This window comes from Danio aesculapii, chromosome 9 (assembly GCF_903798145.1).
Source record: "Danio aesculapii chromosome 9, fDanAes4.1, whole genome shotgun sequence".
Lineage (NCBI taxonomy): Eukaryota > Metazoa > Chordata > Actinopteri > Cypriniformes > Danionidae > Danio > Danio aesculapii.
Genome location: NC_079443.1, coordinates 35,858,633 through 35,875,970, shown reverse-complemented (window position 1 = coordinate 35,875,970; position 17,338 = coordinate 35,858,633). Strand labels below are relative to the sequence as shown.

Here is a 17,338-nt window from a genome sequence, read left to right as displayed (position 1 = left end):
CGCACGCACACACACACACACACACACACACATGATTAATGAGAAATAGAAACTGTACAGTGTGACATTAGGGGAACTTATCTGTGCATGTTGTAAAAGTAGTTTTGTTTACCTCACATGTCACCGAACTGGCAAATTGATATCGACTGTGTACTTTAAATGCTAAAACTCTTAAATGTCAAGATAATCCTAATTGAATTTCGCAATACACGTGAAATATTTAGAAATATGGAGTATGTTGTTTCATTCCACGTGTGTAACTCTAAAGTTACTATAATTTGATCGAAATGAGTAGTCAGGCGCGTACTTCCTCTGCTCAAGTTTCCTGCGCCTCACTGTAAGGCTAGTCAAATTAACTGCCATCCACTCACGAGGGAAGTCGCACATTCGTCTTGAGGTACGTACACATAATAATGTGGCTGTTTTAAATGATGGTTTTACCAAATATGCGCAGATATACGTACAAACTTGAGTAGATATGAAGTCGCATTGATGGTGCCACTGACATGGTACGTCTCAAAAGATTAGACTACTAAAAAATCTGAATTGTTAGAGAAAACGATAAAAAATGAATAAATTTTTGAATGTGTAGCTTCTGTTAGCATAGTTATGTTATTTTACCTGAAAGTTTTCCTGCTCTGATGTAAAACCGTGTACTTTCTCCCTGGATGGATGATCTCATATAACCTCAGTCCGTAATTCTTCCAGATTTGTCTCGTTTTTTCTGGCAATTTGAATGAAAAACAACTTCTGTTAAATCCACGCAATAACACACGATTTAACGTGTACTTACACCATTAGCACTTATGACATACAACGTCATTTCACACACACAAGACAACTCTTTTTCGTTTGGCTTTTACCATGAGTCATAATGGTGTTACACTTGACGGATGATGAGAAACTTTTGTGGGAACACAAACACAATTTTACTGAGCCACTATGTTTTAACAGAGGAAAATAGGAAATAATTGGTCTAGCAGTGTGGGTTTATCTGGTGGTTTCCATCATTTGAAACTCATTAAAATAAATAAATTAATTAATAGGTTAATAATAGGTTTGTTCTCAAAAACTGTTGTAAGTTTCATGTATTAAGGATTTTTTATTTGTTAAACTTAATAAATGGCAATTTTAACTAATATATTACAAAAGACCTACAATACAAGCAGTGCAATACAAGCATGAGTCAAGAAGTTCATCTTCACACTGTAAAAAAAATCCTGGTTGCCTTAAATTTTTAAGCTGAATCAAATTAACCAAGTCCATTAAACTTATATTATGATAAACTGACTTAAAACTGCTTATAAAATTAAGTTAGAACATGATTAACTAAGTTTAATAAGTTACAATGACCTAATAACATATGCTGTCGGGACTAATTGATCATATAATATTTTACAATGCTGTGAAAGAGAAGTAACTGTTAATTTCTCAGTGTAAGGTATACAGTCATTCCTGTATTGAGTGTACTTTTGCATCTTTTTAATTAAAATGTCTACATTCATCTAAATTTCAGCAGACATGAAAGCTGTTAATCTTAAAAAGTGTTTGTTAATATGAATATGTTTATATTGACTTGTTTGTTTATTATTTGCAAAAACAGATATCTCAATTTTCGCTTAGCAGTCTTCAGATATCGTGTTTTGATGTTGAGTATTTATGATTTATGGAAACGTTTTCTTATTTTTGTGCAAGTGAACTCTTCACACAGACCTGCGTTTGATTTTATAGTTGCCCTGTCACCAGTGAACCAGACTATGTGTCATATGTGGGCTATTATTGCAGTCTTACACCACAGCTTTATCAAATTTCTAATCATTTTTAACCTAAACCTAACTTTGTGAGATATTTTTATGTGTTAGAAATGAAAGATTACAACCAGCCTTCTGAAATTTGACACAATTGTTTGCAGAGATACCATCTATCAAGCTCTGCAGTTAAAAGAAAAAATACATCCCAACATCTACATTTACAATAACATTTATCATAAGGCACAATTGATACAGCCATTTATTGATGTGGTTCATTGCTCAAGTGAGAATTACCATGCATATAAATTACAGCATTACCTGCATTAAGCTGGACAAATCATTAATTCGCAAACAAAATAAGACCAGGCCAAGTATAGATGCTTGAGGAACAGAGGAACTATCAGTATAAACATTTGCATTGTGCTCTTAGATACGACTTCAATGATTTTAGCCCTTTTCAAAAAAGATTAATAATGAGTTTTAATCCAATCAAGAAAACCAGGACCTACTATACCATTTTAATGCATCATGAAGTTTTTTCAAGCAATAACAAGTAGAATTGTGGAAGTATGAGTGCTAAATAAAATAAAAAATCTACATTATTCTACTATCCTGGAAACAACAGGTGAAGGCTAATTAGTCAACAAGTGCTAAATAAGCAATACAGAGGGTCAATACAGACATTCTTGGATTTGTCTTTTTTTATATTAGTAATTTACAGGCTAAACTTATTTCCAAAGGGTGAAAGTGAAAGCAACATATTTTTCTTGATGGCAACTGAAAACGTTGAAGTTGATTTGTACACAAGACCGGTTGCTGCTTTACAGACAGTGACTTTAAAAATAAACCAAACGTGCAAGCCACAGAAAGCCTAGCTTGTTATCTTCACAGGGTTTCACCAAAAAAGCATCTATAATTGAAAACATGCAACACTGAGCAGTGTGCTAAACGTACATTGACTATTGTGGATTAATTTGTTTTTGTCAATAGTTTATGTAACAATGGACCAAATCCATATGACTATTTTATTCACGTATATCTATGTATTTGTTAATAAAGTTAAAACATTTTTTAAGGGTAACAAGCCAATTCTTAACTACAGAAACCTCTAATACCTGCATCAGAATGGCTTGTAAATATTATTTAAAAAAACATGGCAGCACAAACAGAAACAAAGCACAAATGGTTAAGAAGATTTTCAGTGGGATGGGGGACCAACTTTATGTAGGCACCTCTGACAGGCTTTTTCAACAGACATGTGATTCTCAAAGAGACATTTTTTTTAATACTGTTTTCTGTTTACTTACATTTGCTAGCATATTCATAGTCTTATTTTACATTACTTTTGGTCTGTATGTAGATACAATCAGCAATTGTTCAAGAACATTTATTTTTGTCTATCGGATCTGCTGGCTTCGGAAAGCTGACTGAAAATCTGAAAATGTTCCCATGTAGTCTGCTGGGTCCAATTATGTATTCACAATGGTATGGACCATTATTGCAGAGGTCAAATGCATATTTATTTATTTTATTTATTTATGTTTTTTGTTAAACTTTTTATAAGCATAATATACACAAAACATTTACATAGAATGTTTACATTCACAAAAAAATCAACAAATAAAAAAATGATAACAATGATAATAATGATAATGACAAAATAATAACATGAAAAAGTAGATAGATGAATAAATAAATAAATAAATAAATAAATAAATAAATAAATAAATAAATAAATAAATAAATAAATAAATAAAACTCCAATAGAAACACAATAACTACAACAAAGCTCTTGACAACATTTCAAAGATCAAGTAATTAGGTTCCCATTACTGCCCAGGTCTGTTGGAAAAATGTCTGATTTTAACAGCAAATCTGCAGTCATTTTCTCGAAAACATATATCTGATTCAGCCTGTGTCCATTCTGTCAAAGTAGGTTTGTTCTTCATCCAGTTCACTGTAATTATCTTCCTAGCTGTTATTAATACTTATTTATTATTATTATTATCTATCATTATAAATTATACTCTAGATACAGATCAGTGTTGTCCTTCAGGTAAACCCCCCAAATTATTCGCTTCCTGATGCTGAGTGTGATAGTAAGTATATTGTACTCCTCAACTGTAAGTTGCTTTAATTAGACAAAAGTGCTTGCGAAATGACTAAATGTAAATGTAATGTAAAGAATATCAATGTACATTATCAGTCACTCGATATTTAAACTTGTTGATTTGTACAAGAGCATTTAAAACAATTGCTTAATATTTGCTTGTTGATTAATAAAAGAAATAGCCATATAAAATACTTTGTAAAACACTGAACTTTTAAAGTGCAGCTTATAAAAATCAAAAGGCTTCTAAAAAAGATTTAATCAAAATAGCCAATTGTTGCGGTAAATTAGTAGTTCACTGAAAAAGTTCAATTTTCTCATAATTTACACACCATGAATGCATTCAAACACGTATGACTTTCTTTTTTCTGTTAAACTCAAAGGAAGATTTTTTGAAATTTTTTATTAATATATTTGAAGGAAGTCAATAGGATCAAATGATGTTTGGACATTGAGATTCTTCATATGATCTGCAGAAAAAAAGACAGACATACGGTACAGGTTGGAAATGATACGAGAGCGATTCAGTTCTACAAATATTACACAATAATAAAACTACAATCAGAACACAATAGACCTACAATACAAGTAGTGCTTTCAAACAATTAAAGTGAGCAGTTCATCTTTAGTGACAGAATCGTAAGTGTTAATTTCTCAATATTTGCAAGGATTGAGGTTTATTCTTCTAAAGGTACACTGTTAAAAATTTCCTGCAGAATCTACAACAGCAAAATACTGTATTTCCATTTAAAGCACCATTTATTTAGCTGTATATGTATTTACAGTATTGTGTAGATTTACTGTAAAATATACAGTCATTTTCACAATGCAACTTTAAAATACTGTAACATCCTGCATAACTGTCCTACAGTAAAATGCAGTTTACATTACATTTAAATACTGTCTAATTTACAAGAATCGTTAACTGTGTATGACAGAGCAAATTGACTACATCATTTTAGTTACATACAACTGTTCCTCAAGTACAATGACTGTACTTTTTTTTTCTTATACTTCTAAACAAGACAGAGATTTGCCTATTCATTACATTTTCCTGCTTAAAGTCTACACTTATCAAAACTTAAGCAAATATCAAAGCTGTTAATCTTAAAACTTGTTTGTTTATTTGCAAAAATAGGTACCTCGACAGACATCTCAGATATCTCAAAAGATGGAACTTAATTAAAGTGTAGCTGACAAAAATCAAAAGGCCCATAACCAATCGTTGCAGTAAATTGGTAGTTCACATAAAAAATGTCATTTCTGTCATAATTTACACACCATGAATGCGTACACACTCATATGACTTTCTTTTTTCTGTTAAAAACAAAGAAAGGTGTTTAAAAAAAATTTAACTTTGAAAGAAGTCAATAGGATCAAATATGATCAGCAGAAGAAAGGCAGATATACGGCACAGGTTGGAAATGATAAGAGAGGGATTCACATTTAGCGATTATCACAATTAGAATACAAAAGACCCACAATACAAGCAGTGCTTTCAAACTATTTAAGTGAGCAGTTCATCATCAGTGAAAGAAAAGTAAGAGTTCATTTCTCAATGTACGCAGGGAATGAGGTTTATTCTTCTATATGACAAAGAGAGTGAATCGACTAAAAATAATTTTACAAATAGTAACAATACATTCATTCCATACAACTACAATTAGTGCACTTTATGTTTTTTTTTTTAAGTTCTTCTAAACAAGACAACGTCATTTCACACACACACAAGACAACTGGTCACAAGACAACTCTCTTTCGGTTGACTTTTACCATGAGTCATAATGGTGTTACACTTGACGATGATGAGAAACTTTTGTGGGAACACAAACACAATTTTACTATGGGCCGCTATGTTTTAAAAGAGGAAAACGGGAAATAATTGGTCTAGCAGTGTGGGTTTATCTGGTGGTTTCCATCATGTGTTTTGAAACTCCCTTAAATAAACAAACAAATAAACAAACAAACAAACAAATAAATAAATAAATAAATAAATAAATAAATAAATAAATAAATAAATAAATAAATAAATAAATAAATAAATAAATGATTAGGTTAAGTTTTGTTCTCAAAAACTGTTTTAAGTTTCATGTATTAAGGATCTTATTTTAAACTTGTTAAATCAGCAATCCTGACAATTACAATAGAAAAGGCCTACAATACTAGCAGTTCTTTCAAACTATTTAAGTGAGCAGTTCATCATCAGTAAAAGAAAAATAAGTGTTCATTTCTCGTACACAGGGAATGAGGTTTATTCTTCTTAAGTTATGTCAAAAAGAGTGAATTTACAAAAAATTATTTCATAAATAGTAACCACACAATCCTTCTTATGCTATGATGGCTGTACTTTGCGTCCTTTTGTAAATTCTTCTAAACAAGAGAGAGATTTGCCTATTTATTACATTTTCCTACTTAAAAGTCTACACTTATCTAAACTTATGCAAATATGAAAGCTGTTAAGCGTAGAACTTGTTTGTTTATAAAGTTGAAGTCAACATAATTAGCCCTCTTGTGATTTTTTTTATTTTCTTTTTTAAATATTTCCTAAATGATGCTTAACAGAGCAAGGAATTTTTCACAGTTGACACTGGAGAAAGACTTATTTGTTTTATTTCAGCTACAATAAAAGTAATTTTAGGGTCAATATCATTAGCCCTTAAGCAGTACTTTTTATGATTGTCTACTGAAACAAGCCATCGTTATAACTCATCAAGTTAACCTAAATGACCTAGTTAAGCCTTTTAATTGCACTTTAAGCTGCTAGTATCTAGAAATTGTGTAAAAGATAAAAAGAAATCAGTGGGACAATTAGAAACTAGTTATTAAAACTATTATGTTTGGAAATGTGTTGAAAATATATTCAGGAGGGCTAATAATTCAGACTTCAACTGTATGAAGAGTTTATTTGCTAAAACAGATATATCAACAGACATCTAAGATATAGTTGAAGTCAAAATTATTAAACCCCCTTTGAATTTTTTTCTTTTTTAAATATTTCCCATATGATGTTTAACAGAGCAAAGAAATTTTCACAGTATGTCTGATAATATTTTTTCTTCCATATAGAAAATCATATTTGTTTTATTTCGGCTAGAATTAAAGCAATTTTTAATTTTTTAAAATCATTTAAGATCAAACTTATTAGCCTCTTTAAGCTATATTTTTTCGATAGTCTACAGAACAAACCATCATTATACATTAACTTGCCTAATTACCCTAACCTGCCTGGTTAACCTTGTCCTAGTTAAGCCTTTAAATGTCATTTTAAACTGAATGCTAGTATCTTGAAAAATATCTTGTCAAATATTATTTACTGTCTTCATGGCAAAGATAAACTAAATCAATTATTAGAAATGAGTTATTACAACTATTATGTTTAGAAATGTGTTGGAAAATCTTCCCTCCGTTAAACAGAAATTGGGGAAAAAAATAAACAGGGGGCTTGTAATTCAGGGGGGCTAATAATTCTGACTTCAACTGTATTTCATACGATGGAACTTAAAGTAAAGCTGATAAAAATCTAAAGGCCTCTGAAAAATGTAATAAAATAATAATAATAACCAACCGTTGCAGTAAATTGGTAGTTCATCAAACATTTTTAAATCTATCATAATTTAGATACTATGAATGCATCTAACCTTGTATGACTTTCTTTTGTTTTGTTGAAGATGTTTTTAACTATATTTGACAGAAGTCAATAGGATTAAATGATGTTTGGACATTGAGATTCTTCATACGATCTGCAGAAGAAAAACAGATATACGGCACAGGTTGGAAATGATACAAAAGCGATTCAATTCTGCTAAGTGACTAATGAGTGAATAAAGGCTGTTCTACATACTGTAGATCGCATTAAATGTCAATTTATTAGAGAGCAGAAAATAAATCCATCAAAGTTTAAACAGCCAGCGAGGGAAATATTTCCACCACTGACTTCAAATATACACTTTAACTTTCCAGACAGGCGTTGTACCCGCCATCATGACCTCAATATGCTAAATTAAATCTATGAATGCCTTTTTAAGAATCAAGGACACAGTTTCACAAACCTTATTTTATGTCAAACATTTGAAACTTCAGCCCACCGCTTCAATTTCAATCTGTGCAAGATTGTTGCACTAAATCTGTGATGACTGTACCAGATCTGAGGCTGGCACACGTCGTGGCACCAGACAAAAATTTTCACTTCCTTTGATAAAACACAAAAAAGTCCCTTGTTCTAGACTGTCCGTGTGAATCATTTCAGGCAACATTTGTGAAACATGTCTGGAACTTTGTAAAGACAGTGATTTGTTGGCTATATTTGCCAACTGCATAGTGCGTACCTGCTGAAAAAGCACGTTTGGAAAGCTTAAAACAGGGCCTCACACTTCCTGTTCACAGAATTGTACAAAAATATGTATGCAAGGGTGTGATGCAGCACAACCCTTATTGTTTCATGGGTATGTGGCTGCTGAAAAGTGTTGTTAGAAACTCCATTTGATGTCACAGGGATCTTTTTGCCAACAACTTTACATTCATTAACATTTTCTGCAGATACAATATCGTATACATACACAAATATGTAACACACTGTTCTGCTTTTTTAACCAATAACCATAAAAACAATGTAGTTATTAAGTAACACAGCAAATGAATAAAAAAAATCTAATTAATAATAATAAAAAAGGCTTAATTCATCTGTGAGCTTAAAAGTATTTACAAAAATAAAAGCAAACATTAAAATTAACACATTAGATGTATAATATTAAAAAGCCCCTATTATGCATTATAAACAGTCATATTTTGGTATTAAGGTATTTCCTATTAATTGGTATTTCCAGTAACAGTCTGATATGCATGAAAGGTCAAAAAAACATTTTGTTTGTCTTATGCATTTATTTTTACCTAATTATCCCAACGACTTTAAAATGATTCGTTTAGCAATTCATTTGTTCCCAAACCCCTCCTTAGCATGATGCTAATATGCGCTGATTGGTCTGATGACCCAGTCTGTTACGATTGGTCGACTGTGTTCAACGCGGGACCGAGGCTTCTAAATCTCGCTGGAAGTAGTAGGTCATCCGGGTACTTCTCACATACTAATTTTCAAAATCTTTGAATTCGGACATACTAGTCGGCTCGCATACTAATTTTTGTGTACTTTGTATGGAAGTTACATAGTACATACATAGTATGGAAGTATGAGATTTCGGACACCAGAGAGAAATACCCACCACGGCTTATCAACATTTTTGAAGTAGTCAGAGTGCAGAGTGTATGTGTGAGTCCAATGCAGGAGTGCATTAAAACAATGCAGTTTAACACCAGCATACTGCTCTATTCTTAACCATGACACACATTCAGTATTAATCCACACAGTGGCAAAAGCTGTGCTATTTTGAAACTTGACTGCCGCATGTGTGTAGGAACCGCTGGCGGTGGTCATAGCAACCACAAACGGCAGTGAAGCTCACAAACGCATTTAAATTCGTAAACAAAGCAGCACGCGTCAAATTTTCAACGTAGTTTTAGACGTGATATGAGAATATCAAGAGTTAACCAGATACAGTACAAGCCACGTGGAGCGATTACAAGTAACAAAACACAATTAAATACATAATTTGCAAGCTAGGGAAAACAAGGAGGCAACCATTTTAATCGCACTTAGTTACTGTTACGGCCCAAAACTCAAAACTGGCTCGAATAATAACAACAACAATCAAAGTTTGAGCCGAACATATGAAAAGACACAGACGATTGAATTAATAATTTGACGTCCCGTCAATACTCTTTAATTTTCATAAATCATCTTTCCAAAAGAGACAAAACATTACCAAAAATCATGTAGACAGGTAGGGTAGCTAAGGAAAACAGGTCGCTGACTATCACTGTTTTTTTAAATGGACAGATCTTACACACAACTCCCGTGAAAGGAATAAAAAACAGGTGAGTCTTCCGGGCCACTGCTTTCCTTCGCTAAACTAAATAAATACCAAACGTGACTATGAAAATTAATCCACTACCTGCTACGAAAACAAAGTATCAAAATAAACAAACTAATAACACATTAAGAATACTAAATAATCAAAAGGTTAACAAGAACAAAACTCTAAAGAGAGCGGCATGTAGATGGATCGCCTGGCATGCGGAGCACCGCCAGCCAGACCGCCTGAGCGCAAGCCACCACCGAGCTGTGGTAGAGCGAGAGACTGAGAGAGAGAAACTAAGCCACCATTGCTGTCAGCCTTATATACTGGGAATCCCCAGTGATGACACTGGTGTCATCCAATCCTGGACAAGCCGGGTAGAAAAAATCCTCCTATAACTCAAGCGCAACAAGTACAAACCCGCAACAAATAAATAAATGAATTAAATAAAACACAGACCCGGTAACACTTACACTTGTGAAATGGAAGAAGAAACTGATCCATGAACTGTGTACTGTAAAGTTCCTGTCAAGCTCTGACAAAGTCAATACATCAATAGTCTTTTCTGATCCTTCCTTTAACAAACAGCTGATGAATCCCCCATTGTAAGCCTGTGGATTGCTAAAGCACTTGTCAGAAGAATGACGGGAACACAGCACAAGGCTTAGGCTATAATGCTGAGGTATTTTTGCAAATATAAATTTCAACCACGGACTCTTCACAGCCTCGTCTTTGGGTAGGGAAAATAGCACTAACTTTCCCTCTTTAATATTAGTTTTCTTATAAAATATATATTTGATGAACATGCATATTCTCAGAAAAATGCTTCAAATGGTGCCATCTGGGTTGGAAGTTTAAGTGCTGAGATTGAAAGCAATCACTCATGTTTCTGTTGTGCTTCTGAATGCATTGGCCAATCAGAGTCATTTCGATCAGACATTAAAATGTCAACAAAAGATTGTTTCGTGCCCTCAAGTACTGAATTATGTGGCACTCAAAAAGTCTGTCATAATCAAAGTGCTCTGAAACTGTTGCAGAGATTCATTTCACAGCTTCAGTGATTATAGGGGAAGTTTTTGAATCGCTCACACTAGATTCGCACGGGAACACAAAGATATTTCATTTTAATACGTCAATAACATTTATTACCGTATCAAGAGCAATACATGATAATATAAAAAAATTAAAATAATGAGTTTTGGTTATATTGCAGTACTTTGTAAAGTTTTTAAGTCCCTTTTTTACTTTTCATTATTTACAATTTTTAAAAGTTTGTAGTTTTTGATAAAACTTTATATTGTGCTGATTATTGGTTAAATTGTATCATTATTGGTTAAATGTAAGAATTTGGCATAAAAAGACACATTTAACACATTTAAAGGAGATTATAAAAGTTTCCAATATGAAGTAAAACAAATGAAAAGTAATTGCTGTTGGCAAATCGTGCCCCTTAATATTTAGTTTCTACCCATTCAAAATGTATTAATATGTATATATATATATAATGTATATATTGGCCATTCTGCTCTGACCTCCAGCATGAACAAGGCATTTGCACCCACAGAACTGCAGCTCACTGGATATTTTCTCTTTTTCTGACCATTCTCTGTAAACTCTAGAGATAATTGTTCTTGAAAATCCCTGTAGATCAACAGTTTCTGAAATACCCAGACCAGCCTGTCTGACACCAACAACCGTGCCACATTCAAAGTCACTTAAATCACCTTTCTTTCCCATTCTGATGCTCGGTTTGATCTGCAGCAGATCATCTTGATCATGTCTACATGCCTAAATGCATTGAGTTGCTGATGAGCACGAGCAGTTAGACAGGTGTACCTAATACAGTTTCCGGTGAGTGTGTATGTGTGTGTGTATATATATATATATATATATATATATATATATATATATATATATATGCGCACATTTCTTTAATGACCAACACAATCTACAAGAGCAGTACACATTAACAGTAATGTGGTTTTGCAAAAAAAAACTTCCTTTTCTGATATAATAAAGGACACAGATTGAGAAAATTCTCTCTTGTTTTACCACACTCTCTGTTCTCGTGTTTGTGGTCCTCGTCCTACACAGCAACAATCACAACATGTCAGGTGCAAACTGGGTTAAATTGAGCTTTTTGAGACTGTAAGAGTGTTTGTACATAGTTTGCTTTGTTCTGAAACAGGAATTAAAACTGTTACAGTATTAACAGTACAGTAGTACAATTTCTTCTTGGTGTCTTTTTGTTTTAAGACAAATTGCTTTCTAACCACCAGCAAACCTGCTCCTGAGTAGGATTTTCAAGTGGGCTGAGGTCAGTTTTTCAGGAAATCTTTGATCTAAGCATGACTGCTGTGCTCACGTACTGTAATGTCTCAAAGAAACAAGCTCATAGAGAAAATGCTTCTGATTCCAAAACATATGCTCTAATCGGACTTGGTGTGACTTTGTTTGTCACTTTAGATGAAAGTGTCTGCTAAACAAATAAATGTAAATGTAGTCTATGTTAACCAAAACTTCAGTTTTCAAATGTCCAGATTTTAAATAAAGACAATAAAAATGAAGTTTTGCCAATGGTGCATGAACAAATGATATGATTTGGTAATGATGCAAGTAATCAAACACATCACATTAATGATACCAAGGATGAGGATCATCTTTTGGGTCTTAGAAACTCATAGTTGATAATAGCTTGTGTAATATTTTATATTTATACTTAAAGATATTTAGTACAAACACAAATTCACATCTAATATTACTTATTGACTAAAAGCTACATCAACATTAATACTTTAATATTCAATACATTAAATGTGCAGTAGGTGATCTGTCAAAATGCTAACCGGTTAGCATAATATTTTTGAAACACAGTCCTACCCCTGCCGTCCAAAGCCACGCCTCCTGAAATCACGAATATGCACATTAAAGATGACTGGGATCCACTAGGTCATGTCATTCGCCAGTTAGAAAACTTTGTAGTACTTTACAATACTACAATTCTGAACAAAAAACTGTATTATATCTAGCCAATTTTCGGTTTTCATACATCAGTTTTCATACATTTCATACAATTGTCATATTTCATACATGCAAGGATCGCTGGTCTCACTCTCTCACGCTCATTGTCCTAAAGCGACTAATGTATGCTTAGTGCTTGGCCGGCGAGGTGCAGGATTTACACTTATTACTAAGCCATACTTACATGTTATTTCAGACCGAATATTCAAAGTAGCATAGTAAACAATATATGGAGCGCGTCACAGGATATCATTGTTCAAAAATGAACCAATGTGATGTGAATATAAAACCAACTTCACCTTAGTAAAGCAGGCTAGGCAGAAAATCCCTATTTTCTTATGTTTTTTTGTTAAACTAAATAAAAAATCGACATTATCGATGCTGTAAAAGGCCCCTTATGAAACTGAAAATAGTCACATCAATCTTTTGCTGGAAGATTTCAGTGGCTGAACAACACTTCTGTGCATATAACCCATTCGTAACACAACACAATCTACATTGGCTGTGTGTGACTAAAATACTTTTAAAACAGAACATTACCTGTCTAAGAGAAATACTTCAGCCATGGTGTCGTCCTTTCTCCAGCGTACAAAAGTAACACCAATATTGATTCAGGATTTCAAAAAGTTTTGATTCAGCATTTGTTTTTACCGCTCTCTCTATCTTGTGTGCAGGAGAACGCGTGTGCATGTGCAAATGCCAGATCTGCGTAAACAAATGCGCAGTTGTACAAATCTGCATTTGTTGACAGACAGTTTGGGCTGCTTATCAGAATTATGGGAAATGTCGGCCTGACAATATTTAATTGGATAAACATTTTTAGTCTTATGTCTTACCCAGAATATAAAATACATATAAATACATTTAGATCATTTACTTTAATCATTACAATTCAAATCATTACAATTGGATTGTGAAGTAACTTTAACCAGCACAACAAAAAACGATTCTGATAACAATCACCCACTGCACCTTTAATCAAATAGCACAACTCAGTATGACTTTTGCACAATTCTGCCAATGCAATCAGAAAGTCATTGCTTATCAATTTGCCAAATCAGGTGTTGCATCAGTATTAACGTTTTTTTGTTTGTTTTGTTTTTAATGAGTCACCCAAGATTGCAAAATGCAACCCTTTAGTTACATTCTGGAGTCCTGGTGTCTTTAAATAATGATCATAAATATGAGTAAAATGACTACCACAAAAAAATTCATTTAAATACTTCCCTGTCCAATCAATTTTTTTTTTAATTTAGCATAATTTTGCAATTTTGTTTTGTTTTTTTGTTTAAGTTTCTTTTTTTCTTTTTTTACATCTTATTATTTCCATACGCTCCCCTGTGCCATACATTTTGCAATTGTTTTGTGTACAGAACTTTTCATTAGCTTTTTCCCCCACTGTTTGCATATGATACATCCTAAAAGAGGTTGTTTAATGCCAAAAAAAGGATCTACTGCAAAATGTCAGTAAATCTGGCCCTACATCTTCCAACAATACGGATCTTTATCTCACGATATGTGGTTAAATCAGAGGTGAAATCAAAGCTTAAATTGTAAATGTAATCTCTTTCTCTCTTTCCAATAGGTGCACAAAACCAACCATGAATGAATCGGAGGTCATCAAATTGGACAATGCAACCTTTGCCATGTTTGACAACAGACTGGCCAGTGACATTGTGTCAGGCATCTATGTGATCGTGGCATTGTTCAGTCTGACGGGGAACAGCATCTCTCTGTTTCTACTATTGATGCGCACCTCTCCAAAAACCCCAACTATCATCTTCATGATCAACCTGACCCTCACTGACCTGATGCTGGGCTTTGTTCTCCCCTTTCAGATCGTCTACCAAATGCAAGGCTACAACTGGACCTTAGGAACGGGCATGTGCAATGTCCTGACTGTGACCTTCTACACCAACATGTACTGCTCCATTTTATCCATGACCGCTATTAGTGTCGACCGCTACCTGGGGATTGTGAAACCCATGCGCTTCAGGGAGATGAGGAAGAGGAAGAGGTTTGCAGTCATCGCCTGTATATTAATGTGGCTGCTGGTGCTTGTGATTCTGAGCCCACTGGAAAGATCCGACTTGACGTATTATGTTAAAGAGCGTGGAATAATCACATGCTTTGATGTGCTCAGGTCAAAAATGCTCCCGAGCATTGCTCATTGGACGGGTTTTCTATTTGGCATGTTCATCCTCCTCTTCCTCGTCCCGTTCATCATTACGGTGTATTGCTACGTCAACATCATCTGGGTTCTGGTTAGAAGAACCAACAGTGACCAGAAAGGCCGCGCTGTGCGTCTGGCGTGCATCGTACTGTTTGTGTTCACGTTTTGTTTCGCTCCCAATAACATCTTACTGCTGGCTCACACAGTCGCAAGACTGTACTATGGTAAATCGCTCTACATCTACTATAAGCTCTCGCTCTCTCTGAGCTGCATCAATAGCTGCGCAGATCCGTTCATTTATTATTTCGCATCTAAAGAGTTTCGTCGGAAGCTACGCCAAATGCTGCGTTTACAGACTCTCAGCACAGCGGAAACCCAAATGATCGAGGGCCATAGAGAAAGCTTTTTCTCTGGACGCACAACATGCAATGCACATGAAGACTGTGACAATATGTAACCTTGTCTTATTCTTATTTATATTTGTTTTGGACTGGTTATTTTGGAAGAAAGAAGGGTCGAAAAATGTAGTTGTACTTTTTGTTTAAAAGCAATCCACAGAAGTAGGTTTATGCACTTGTAATAACCCATTTAATTCAGTGAATGTCCACTTCCCATATTTCGGATGTTGTTGTGTTTTAGCAGTTTATCATTTGTTTTGTGTTGATTTCCTGGCTGAGCAGCTGATGAAAAGCACACTGCTCACATGCATTCAAGTTGCGTGACTTTTTTTTTTTCTTGGTATCAGGCATCAAAGTTCCTCTTAACGAAATGTTCATGTATTTTAGGCTTTGCTGAGTGGTTAAACTTATGCTATTAGCTGTCATACCAGCTGTTGATACTTGATATTGTGTATATATTCTGTTATCAATAATTGAAAATGTATTTGTTTCATTACTTGAGCCAAGCTGTTTTTACATTTATGTTACTTAAGCTGTTCATAATGTCCCTGCATTATAACGTTGTATTGCAGTAATGCATACTGTTTTTTAGTTGTTTATATTTCTGAGCATAGATAAAGTGTTATGTGTACATAAAGGGACAATTATTTTGTCATATAAAAATAATAAAGACGTTCAAATAAATGATTACATTTAATCCAGCTAAAATTGATTATAAATTTTCTATTCTGCAAAACCAATGTTACAATCACGTACAGTATTTCTGTTTGCAATTGTTTTTCTACTTCTGGAAGCCACAGACAAGTCAACATGAGGTCAAGATTTTTTCAGTTCCTTTGAAACTGATGACTTTGGCATAAGAAGTACTGCGAAAAGTACACAAACAAATCCAAGTTTTAAAGTCTAAACTTAATGTTACTTGCAAAAACTCTGCAAGACCTCACTTGATTAAAAAAACAGCTTCCAGGAAATCAGTACCGAAATGCCATTGATATAATGCTACAGCAAATGTACTGAGTGATGCACAAAAAGGAAATAAAGCAGGTTGCAAATACCACTTCAAAGGGCACTCGATAGGTATAATGTTCAAGAGAAGTCGAGAAAGTAAAAGCATTTTTCATAACAGATGCATCTATCATGCTCTCATAAGCTTTTGTAACAAATTCTTTAAACTTTACATCTTTTTTAGAGAATTTATAAAGAGTTTTGTGAGGAAATAAATGACATTTGTTTTGAAATTTGCGAGGAACCATATTTATGTTATGTTGTTTCCTTAAAATTTGGTAAAATCATAATAACTGCATAATTAATTAGAAATGTACAGTAAATAAGAACTGAACTGAATTGTATTTATCAAACTGTGATAATGTTTTAATGAGCAACTCATCATGCTGGAGCTCAAGCTCCGCCTTGCTGGAGCTCAGCTCTGCCCAAGTGGCTCTGCAGTGAGTACCACTTGGGAAAAGAATGAAATAAGTTTTCTCAGACTGTCCTAAGGCATCAACAGATGACTGAAGTTTTATATCATTCTTACAAAGGTTATGTAGGCTACATCGTGTTTTCATAGCTATATTAAAATTAGCTTGATGTATTTTGAAAATATTTTATTTTATTTAGTTTAAAATATAAATAAATTTTAAATTCAACTAAAAAATACAAATATTTCCTTGGCAACTAGGTTTTGTCGTTTATATTTTATATGTTTTTTAAACTAGCCTAATAAAAAAAATTGTAGTTTTATGATTTTATTTTAGTTAATAACTGGTTTAAAGATGATATCAGATATATATACTACTGTTTATTAGGGTATCTATTATAAACTGAAATGAGAAGGTGGCACCTGCTGCATATCACAGATACATAGAAACATGACTAATAAATATGAAAAACAAATTGCTGCAGTGTTGTAAGAGTCACTGAATGAAAAATTGCTCTGCATAAATGGAAAATATTACAGTATGTTAATTCAAAAGCCT

General features: G+C 33.5%; 1 protein-coding gene across 1 annotated transcript; it reads left to right on the top strand.

The window, feature by feature from the left end:
• The first annotated feature begins 327 nt into the window (after positions 1 to 327).
• Positions 328 to 15,968, top strand: p2ry8 (P2Y receptor family member 8). Its single transcript, XM_056465272.1, has 2 exons — positions 328 to 397; positions 14,377 to 15,968. Exon 2 carries the CDS (start codon positions 14,393 to 14,395, stop codon positions 15,419 to 15,421), a length of 1,029 nt encoding a protein of 342 aa, XP_056321247.1. The 5' UTR covers positions 328 to 397; positions 14,377 to 14,392; the 3' UTR covers positions 15,422 to 15,968.
• The last annotated feature ends 1,370 nt before the right edge of the window (positions 15,969 to 17,338 follow it).

Bases quoted from the DNA above. Each gene is read 5' to 3' on its own strand.
- p2ry8 (XM_056465272.1), top strand. From the start codon at position 14,393: ATGAATGAATCGGAGGTCATCAAATTGGACAATGCAACCTTTGCCATG.